The 10309-nt window shown below is 38.1% G+C and overlaps 1 protein-coding gene and 1 long non-coding RNA gene across 2 annotated transcripts; one reads left to right on the top strand and one right to left on the bottom strand.

Annotated features, from left to right (window-relative positions):
* The first annotated feature begins 246 nt into the window (after nt 1-246).
* On the top strand, nt 247-2600 carry LOC117618011 (zinc finger MYM-type protein 1-like). Its single transcript, XM_034347644.1, has 2 exons — nt 247-1632; nt 1788-2600. The coding sequence occupies exons 1-2, from the start codon at nt 247-249 to the stop codon at nt 2598-2600; spliced, it is 2199 nt and encodes a 732-aa protein (XP_034203535.1).
* Nucleotides 2601-3643: 1043 nt separating this feature from the next.
* Nucleotides 3644-7009, bottom strand: LOC117619317. The gene is made up of 2 exons (XR_004584554.1): nt 6740-7009; nt 3644-5662 (listed from the first exon to the last, which is right to left on the bottom strand). It is a non-coding gene; the product is annotated as an uncharacterized LOC117619317 (long non-coding RNA).
* Nucleotides 7010-10309: the final 3300 nt, after the last annotated feature.

The raw sequence follows: 10309 nt of genomic DNA, 5'->3' as shown, positions 1-10309 counted from the left end.
TTATATTGTTTTGATTTATTGGATGTTTCATTTATGAATTTTTTGTGGTTAATTGGTATAAATTTGGTGTTGTTTAGATTTATTGGATGTTTCATTTATGAATTTTTTGTGGTTAATTGGTATAAATTTGGTGTTGTTTAGATTTATTGGATGTTTCATTTATGAATTTTTTGTGGTTAATTGGTATAAATTTGGTGTTCTCTTGAATTGATTTTAGTTATTATTTTGATTAATTTATGTAGAATTATGGAAAGATTTTTTAAGAGAAAGTCATCATTGGGTAGTTCGGATAGTGTGGGTAGTTCAAGAACTTCAAGTTCAAGACAAAGTGAGTTAGATGAGGTTTTGGCTAATCTTCAGGCAGACCCGGGACTAGGAATTCGTATGATTGAGTATGATACTAATATTAGAGATGAGGTTCGAAGAGCATATCTACAAAAAGGACCTTGTCAACCTAGAGGTCATTCTTTCCCACAAAGTAATATCTCAGGACTTAATCGACGCTTCATTCCCCAATGGTTTGATGAATTTGATTGGTTGGAGTATAGTGTATCTAAAGATGCTGCATTTTGTCTTTATTGCTATCTCTTTAAATCCAATTTTGAACAAGTGGGTAGTGAAGCCTTCACTGGAGTAGGGTTTAAGAATTGGAAGAAAGGGAGAGAAAGAATGAAGGTGCATGTTGGACCGGTTGGTAGTGTTCATAATAAAGCTAGAGAAGCCGCTACAAATTTGATGAATCAAAATACACATATTGAAACGGCTGTGAGCAAACACTCTGAACAAGCTCGTATGGCATATCGAAGATGCTTAATTGCATCAATCAAGTGCACTAAGTTTCTATTGAGACAAGGTCTTTCTTTTCGTAGAAATGATGAAAGTGCCACTTCAAGCAATAAGGGAAATTACTTGGAGCTATTGCAATTCCTTGCAGACAATGATGAGAAAGTTAAAGAAGTTGTGTTGGAAAATGCTCCGGGGAATCTCAAGTTAGTAGCTCCAAAGATTCAAAAAGATATTGTCAATGCATGTGCCGGGGAAACACTTGATGTCATCATGAGTGGTTTAAAAGATAGATTCTTTTCTATATTGGTGGATGAAGCACGTGATATTTCTGTGAAAGAGCAAATGGCTATGGTGTTGCGTTATGTGGATGACAAAGGGCATGTAATTGAAAGGTTTGTGGGGGTTCAACATGTTACCGACACCACTTCAAGTTCACTAAAGGATGCCATTGACCTATTCTTTTCTTCCAATGGTTTGAGCTTTTCCAAGTTACGAGGACAAGGTTATGATGGAGCTAGCAATATGAGAGGTGAGTTGAAAGGCCTTAAAACAAAGATTTTGAGAGAACAACCTTGTGCATACTATGTTCATTGCTTTGCTCATCAACTTCAACTAGCACTTGTTGCCGTAGCAAAGAAGAATATTGATATTGCCTCTTTCTTCACAACCACTAATAGTGTGGTTAACCATGTTGGAGCATCGTGTAAGCGGCGTGATGCACTTAGAGCACAACTCCAAGAAGAACTTGTGATAGCTTTTGAAAATGATTGTCTTATAACGGGCGAGGTTTGCATCAAGAAACAAGTCTCAAACGTGCCGGTGACACACGATGGAGCTCACACTACGGTACCATTATTAGCATCATTTCTATGTTTTCATCTGTGATTCATGTGCTTCAAATGATTATTGATGATAATCCCAATGATAGTGCCGGTGAAGCAAATAAGATTCAAAGGGAAATTCTTACTTTTCAGTTTGTGTTTCACCTATTCTTAATGAAGGCTATATTGGGACTCACAAATGATGTGTCACAAGCATTGCAAAAGAAAGATCAAGAAATTGTGAATGCAATGGCTTTGGTGAAATCATGCAAGGAAAAGCTACATTGGATGAGGAATAATGGGTTTGATGCATTGGTTGAAGAGGTGTCTTCATTTTGTGACAAACATCATATTGATGTTCCTACCATGGATGAGGCCTTCGTACTTCCAGGGAGGTCAAGGCGTAATGCTCCAATAAAGACAAATCGTCATCATTATCGTGTGGAGCTCTTTATTTATGTCATTGACGAGCAACTTACGGAGTTAGATGATCGTTTTAATGAGGTAAATACTGAGTTGCTTATTTGTTTGGCATGTTTGAGTCCAAATGATTCATTTGTAGCTTTTGATAAACAAAAGTTACTTCGTCTTGCTCAATTTTATCCTCAAGACTTTTCGGATGGGGATCTTTTGGCACTTGATGATCAACTTGAGCTTTATATTCATTATGTGAGTTCGAGTAGTGATTTCTCTGACTTGCAAGGGATTGGTGATCTTGCAAAAAAAATGGTGGAGATCAGGATGCATCGAGCATTCAATTATGTGTATTTGCTTATTACATTGGCTCTAGTTTTACCGGTTGCTACTGCTTCAGTCGAGAGGGCATTCTCCGTCATGAATATTATCAAAGGTCCACTTCGAAACAAAATGGGAGATCAATGGTTGAGTGATAGCTTGCTTGTTTATGTTGAGAAGGATGTTTTTGATTGTATTGAAAATGAAGCTATAATGCTACGTTTTCAAAATATGAAACCTCGTCGTGGCCAATTGTAATTTGTAATGTTGTTTTTTTACATGAATTATGAATGAATGTACTCTAGTTTTATTTTCAATGGTATTTTAATCTTTAAAAAAAAAAAATTGAACTTTTACACTATGACCCTACGACATAAAATTCTTGGGTCCGTCCCTGCCTGTGACCCAGTTTTCCTGATCTATAAGAAGGTTCGTTTTCTGAGGTCGACCCTTATCACTGTTTTTGCTACTGCTCTCTGCTGCTCCCCTTGATGTTGTCACCTATTGATTATTACAATACCCAGGACCCTTATCTTAAGATTGGCATTTTGTACCGCAAAAACTAGCCACAATTTCACCGCAACAAAATTGTGACATCGAGAAAACCAACCTCAATATGCGGTTGTGGATGCGATTTCGCAAATCCCTATATTGCAGTATACCGCAACTAATTAAATTTTTTTTTTCCTACCCCTATCTCTCTCTCTCTCTCTCTCTCTCTCTCTCTCTCTCTCTCTCTCTTTTTTCTTTCTCCTTTTTCTTCTCTCTTTTTTTTCCTCCTCTCTCTCCGTTCGTTTCCTCTCCTTTTTCTTTCTTCCTCTCCCTCCTTTCTTTCTACTCTTTTTCCTTTTTCCCATCTCTCTTTCCTCCTTCTCTCCCTCTCTTCCTTTTTTTTTTTTTTTTTTCCAGATTCTTCATCTCTCATCTCTACTTTTTCTTTTCTTTTTCCTTCTTCTCTACATCTTTCTTTTTCTTTTTCCCTCCTCTCCGTATGTTTCCATATCTTCTCTCCCCTTTTTTTTGGGGGCCTAGTTTGGGTGGTTGATTTTCATCACTAACTAACTCTATCTCTCTGCCCTCTCAGTGTCCCTCTCAGCCTCGCCTTTCTATCTCTCTCGTCTATTTGATTTAAAGCTTCTCAGTGCTCAATTTTGGGTTTTGAAATTAGGGATTTAAATTTGGCAGGAGATTTTTTTGCTGATTTTTGGCCTAATCAGTGGTTACCTCATTTTTTTTGGACACCGCACCGATTTGAGGTTCCACCACCTCGCGATTCGTTAAAACTAGTAAAAGGGAAGAACTTGCAGAGAAATTTCTCGTGTTTTCATTGATGTTTTAGCAAGCAGATACAAATCTTCAATACAAGAAAGGAAGAGCTGTATACATAAAGTTAACTAAACTCGTGCCTAAAGTCTTGCAATTGATTACAATCAGAATAATGGAAAGATTGCATGAGAGTCCTACAATTATGGCTTGACTTAAACGCGACTAAAGAGATTTGCTGATTCTCAATACGCCCCCTCAAGTTGGAGCATGGATATCCAAAGCTCCTAACTTGCGTAGATGGTGATGGAACAGTGCACTCCCAAGAGGTTTTGTGAATATATTTACAATTTGATGGGCAGAAGGTACATGAGTAGTTGCAATAAGACCTGGTTGGGTCCTTTCACACACTATATGGCAATCTAACTCAATATGTTTTGCACGCTCATGGAATATGAGATTTGCCGCTATGTGTAAAGCAGCTTGGTTATCACATAACAAGATTGTTGGTTGTTCATGCTTAATTTGCAAGTCTTCCAAAAGATATTTCAACCATACCAACTCGCAAGTGATAGAGGCCATCGATCTATACTTTGCCTCTGCTGATGAACGTGACACAGTGGTTCGTTTCTTGCTCTTCCAATATATAGGTGCATCACTAAGGAATATGCAAAAACTCGTGACTGACCTTCTTGTGGTATAACACCCAGCCCAATCGGCGGCGCAATAACCCCTTAGCTATAAGGAACTCTATGTGGGAAACAAAATACCCTAGCCTGGTGCCTTCTTTAAATAACATAAGACACAATGAGCTACAAGGAAAATTCCTTTCGGCGACCACCACTTTTCGTCGCTAAAAGGTCAAATTTCATCGAATAAGTTCAAATTAAACTTTTAATAGATATGGCCCCAAATTGGGGCCCAATCCAGTACACAGTTTGTTCACGGAGCTGGCCTTAGTATAGATATGCAACACAGACTAGTCAACCACAGACACCACAGAGGTATGCAATACAATTTACTTGCATTCAATTTTACACAAAACTAATCTTTTCGATTGATATAGCCATTCATTGCACATTGAAATTTCATAGCCATGAGAATAATGCCAAGACAAGAGGAAGAGTATCATATCACCTCATAATTGGAAAACATCCGAGGAAAAGCAAACCTACTAACCACAAGACTGAAAGGCCTTACTGCTCAAGCTTGATCAGTGCACATCTACATGGACGTTAATCCCCGTATGATCATATTGCTTCTTTTTTCTGTTCTCGGCATTAGCTTTGCACCATTTATGTTTTGACAGCATACATGAATTGTCTAAATCAAAAACTTCAAACTGCAGGTCCCAATTATAGGCAGTAAAACATGACTTAATAAAAAATAGCAATTGGAGTTGGATCTAGGGAGCTGAAAGCATCACATGGCTCAAAAAAACCAAATCAGGGGACCAAGTACAACAGAGGCAGTAGTGCTAGCTAGTACTGCAGGGCATGGCATGGGACTTTTGGATGCAAATACTAGAGATATAGACCCTTTCTTTTAGGTAAATGAGGAAGAGGAAGCAGCCGCAGAACCTGGCCATGTGATGTATGTGAGGAGGATGGCATTGGCAAATTGGCAAATTGGCAAACTGGCACGTTTATGGCTGGGAGGACATTATTTTTTAATTTGAACGTACAAAAGAAACATAGAAATATCAATTAATCGTAATAATACTAAAACATATTAGTTTTGGGTTTTTTCAATCTAACTATACAATTTCACTACTGTCTGCACAACTGAGGGATTATGTTCCAAACCAAAGCGACATCAGCAAGACTAAATCTGATTGCTCTAAAATAAAAGGAAAGAAAGAAATATTATATTGCAGACCAAAGGGACAGCAAAGGGACAGCAACAAGGATACATATAGATAGTAGCAAACAGTTTCATGTGGATAATGGTAACAATATTTTGAAGCAAATATTCCTCTTAACCAAAAAGCAAGCTTTTTAGCTATCCATACCTCTTGACAGAATATAGCCTCTTAAGCAAGTATTTCAAACTGAAACCTAAGGCAAAACATAAAACAAACTCTGTTAGACACCATAAAATTTAAAAAAACAGCAAAAATAGTACAAAACAGTTAATTTTCCTAATCTATGCCAATACCATGGCCTGCTGCTAACCAAATCCCTAAGAAGACCCATCAGTTTCTCATAATCCTGGAGACTCAAAATTAACCAAAAACTTCTCCAAGAATGTTACTTAACGAACATACTCTTCTAAAATTGCTGATTAGCAAAGAAATCCTCTCATTTAAGTTAATTGAGAAAACAAAAAGGATCCCACTAGAGAACAAGCAATGTACATATGATTTTCAAGTGTAGAACACTATAATCATTTAAAAAGTACAAAAAAAATTGAAGCAGCTAGATAATTGATTTTACAAAAGAAAAACATAGCAAAAGACTTAATTTTGGGAGAGGTTGAGACCAAATTAGTCTCCAGACTCAAAATAGTCTAAACCTCTGCCCTTAATTTCAATGAACATCACAATCGAAAACATAAAAACATAACAGTATAAAAACAAGATTATTTTTTTGCTTATTAATCCAAACCATCATAATGAAAGCAATCATAAACGGGGCAAATATCCAAGGTAAAGCCCCAACATAAAACCACATAGCCTTACATCTTCTGTCAAAATTAGTAGCATATATTCAGCTTTCAACATAATGCCAAGCAACAGACTCAAGGTTAGACATGAAGGAATAAGCACATATTACTTATCAACTTTCTATATAGAATCAACATGTGTGGTATCAAGAACAAAACTTTAAGAAGACAAGGAGTTTCCCTCTTTTCGGCAAGGCCAATTCCCATTTTTATCATACATTCATAGAAGCAGCATATTTTCCTGATTCTGGAACAGAAATCTCACCGTCATGTTTTAACAAACAATGAATTTCTCATGTGCGTGAGAGAGATAACATAATCAGGGTTCATTTGTAAGTGCCAGATCAAAATATGGCAAACCCAAAACTCAAAATTAAAAAATTCAAAGAAGAGAGGCAGTAGAAGAAGGAAGTGGCTGAGGAGATTCTAGAGATTCTAGAAAATTAGGGTCAGTGAGATGGTGTCCATACTTGAAGAGAGGCAGTAGAAGAAGCAAGTGGCTGAGGAGATTCTAGAAAATTAGGGGCAGAGAGAGTGGGAAATAAGTAACTCATGCCAAGAGAAATCATAACGGAAGAGAGATTGTATATGACTGGTCGTCGTCGGTGGACAATGGTTCTGTCGGCGCCGGAGCAGCAGTGGTGCGCGCGATGCAGAGAGAAAGTATAGAGAAGTGAATTGGGGAATAAAGGATTCGGAAAGGAATTTTTTTTTAAAAAATATTTGTAGTCTCAAGAATCAGCCACAAAAACGTTTGGTGGCCAAACAGCCAGGTCAGTAAAAACGACCTAGTTTTTAAAATTTCAATTCGTAAAATCTCTTATTGGCGACGAAAATATATTGTGCGTAAATCCCATGAAATATTTAGGCTCGAGTTTTCTTTTCGAGACCATTCTAGCAAACTTGGCCACCAAATTTTTTCGTCGCCCCTAATTTTTCATTTTCCCGTGCCACCATTTCAAAAAATGGCGACCAAACACTTGTCTAGTAGCCAAATTGTTAGTTGACCACACAAAATTTCGGTCGCCTTTGAATAATAGTTGGTCTCCATTCAGTTGGCTGAAGTCTTATAGTTGACAAAAACTTTGGTGACCAAATTGCATAATTTTGTCGCCTATAAGCTTCTTTGGCGATCAAAATTTGGTTGGTTGCATTGAATTTGGTCACGAAAAAGGTTTTTTTTCTTGTAGTCTAGATGCGGCTTCCTTGGTTGCTGCATAAATTCACTAAGAATGTGCACTGAGTAGGTAATGTATAGCCTTGTGATGGTAAGGTATATAAGACGCCCAACAAGTCGCCTATATTGTGGTGGATCCTTGAGCAGTTCACCGTCAGTTGGAGTCAATTTCAAGTTCTATTTCCATTGGAAAGTGACAGGTTTTGCACCAAGTAGGCCAGCATCTTCAAGAATATCTAGTATGGAAATACTTGAGATTTCCCACGTCCTTGATTCGAAAACTGGTGTGAATGAAATTTTTAAGGTCTTGTATGGCTTTGTCATCATTTCCTGTAATTATCATGTCATCAACATAAATCAATATTAATGTAAATGATTCACCACATACACGAGTAAATAATGAATAATCTGCCTTTGATTGGGTATAACCAGCACTCTGGATAGCATTAGAAAATTTAGAGAACCAATTACGAGATGCCTGCTAGAGGCCATACAATGACTTGTTGAGTCGACACACCATATTAGCCCCTTGTCGACGAAAACCAAGAGGAGGCAGCATATAAACTTCCTCATCCAAATCACCGTGGAGGAAAAAGCATTTTGCACGTCTAGTTGGTGAAGGGACAAGCCACGGACAGTGGCAATGGAAAGCAAACATTTGACAATGCCAAGTTTTGCAACTGGAGCAAATGTCTCCGTATAATCGAGGCCCTGTATTTGAGTATATCCTTTTGCCACTAAACAAGCTTTGTAGCATTCAATTGTGCCATATGAATGATACTTGATCTTATAGACCCATTTACTACCAATTGAGTGTTGTCCAGAAGGCAGTAGAGTCATAGTCCAGGTATTATTGTGCTCAAGAGCCAAAAGCTCAACTTGCATGGCTTATTTCCATTTAGGATCAGCATCAGCTTGTGCAAATGTGGTGGGTTTGACAGAGGTAGAAAGACTATTGAGAAAGCAACGGTGAGAAGATGACAATTGTAGGAAATAAAATTTGAGAGAGGGTGGTGTGTACCTGACCGTGAAGATGATGATGGGCCAAGCGGAGTAACACCAACATGGGAGCATTGATAATCTTGGAGCTATGATGGTGTTTAGAGGTCTCTTTGGCTACGATGTGGTGCAACTAGAGGAGTGGGACTGGATAAGGATCTGTCATGTTGGTCAGATACATTGGATTGAGGTGATGTGTTTGGTTCAGGTTGAGTAATTGGTGGTGTGTCAATGTGTGGAGGTGATGGTGTTTCATGTGGTGGGCCAATATGTGTATAGGCGGCGGTGTTTCATGTTGTGTGTGACTTGGGGTGTCTAGCGGTGGTATTGGTGTAGAGTGGGAAGTAATGGCATCGTGAATAGGCAAAGGTAAACAAAGATGTTCAAAATGATCAAGTTGGATGTCACAAGGCAAGGTAGAAAATGGAAAATTTTGTTCATGAAAAACAATGTCTCGGCTAGAGAAGAATGTCTTAGTTCGAAGGTCATATAGTTTATAGGCTTTTTGACCCAATGGATACCCAACAAATATGCATTGTCTTGCTCGGGAATCAAACTTTGAAGAAGGTTTGGTATTGGTGGCATAGCATAAGCAACCAAAGACTCTTAAGTGGTGATATTGGGATACCTGTTTATGGAGCATTTCATATGGTGTTCTTTTGGAAAGCAAAAGGGTTGATAATATATGCAGCAATTTGAATGCTTTCCCCCCAAAATTTTAAGGGAATGTGTGCTTGAAAACGTAAGGCTCATGTGACACTAAGGAGGTGGCAGTGTCTGCACTCAACAACACCGTTTTGTTGGGGTGTAGAAGGACAAGAATGCTGGAAAATGATGCCCAAATCATTAAAGAAAGGACGCATGGAAGTAAATTCACGTTCGCACGAAAGCAAAGAATGATTTTAATAGGTCCTGTGTCTCAGATTTAAATTGCATAAGATGAACCCATTGTGTGACAAGAAAAATCATCCACGATGGTTAAAAAATAACGAGCACCAGAATGTGAATTAATGCGATGAGCTCCCCATATATCACAATGTATCAAACCAAAGGGTGCAAGCGTAGAAATAGAACTTAAAGAAAATGGTAGTCGAGTCTGTTTGGCCATTGGACAGATTTCACAATGAGAATTTAAATTGAAGGGAATACCATATAAGAATTTGGACAGAAATTGTAATAAGGCGTCAGAGGGGTGCCCAAGACGACGGTGCCACAAATAAGAATTGGTAGAGGTGGTATGTGCTGCAGGCGGAGGCTTGATATCCGTGGGCTTGGTAAGATAATATTGTTGGAAGTTTGAAAGCAAATGTCTCACATTGGAGAAAACAAAAGGTTCCACATACTTTATAAGCATGAAACCTTAACACCAATTAAATAAGATTGGTGGGCTAATGGGCTTTGTAGTGAAGACTATGATGGTTGGCTTGCTTGATTAATAATAATATTTAAATAATCAAGACTTGGGCCTTGGGCCTTGGGCCTTTTGAGGTCTCTGAGAAATAAAAGATATACACCCAGCCCGAAAGCAAATTGACTGAAGGAGGGACATAAAGGACATCTTTAATAACAAGGTCATAATTAATTTTCAAGGAACCAGTAGAAATTATATCGACACCTAATCTATTTGGCAACTTGACAGAAGAAGGATGTGATGCCGATGTATGCAAGAGATTGGATGGGTTCGTGGCCTTCTGGAGATGTGTTCAGAACGTTCTTATCTTTAAAACAAACTATGTTGCCCCGGAATTGGAGGAGATTTGAGGCTAAAACGTGGCTAGACAGTTTCTATGCTGTCTATCCTAACTCAATTAGGATTTTATGTTTTAATATATTTTATTATTAGTCAGCTTCCTAGTAGAAATAA

The sequence above is a fragment of the Prunus dulcis genome, chromosome 2 (assembly GCF_902201215.1).
Source record: "Prunus dulcis chromosome 2, ALMONDv2, whole genome shotgun sequence".
NCBI classification, from domain to species: domain Eukaryota; kingdom Viridiplantae; phylum Streptophyta; class Magnoliopsida; order Rosales; family Rosaceae; genus Prunus; species Prunus dulcis.
Note: the sequence above shows the minus strand (reverse complement) of the source record. Positions and strands in the feature narration are given on the sequence as shown.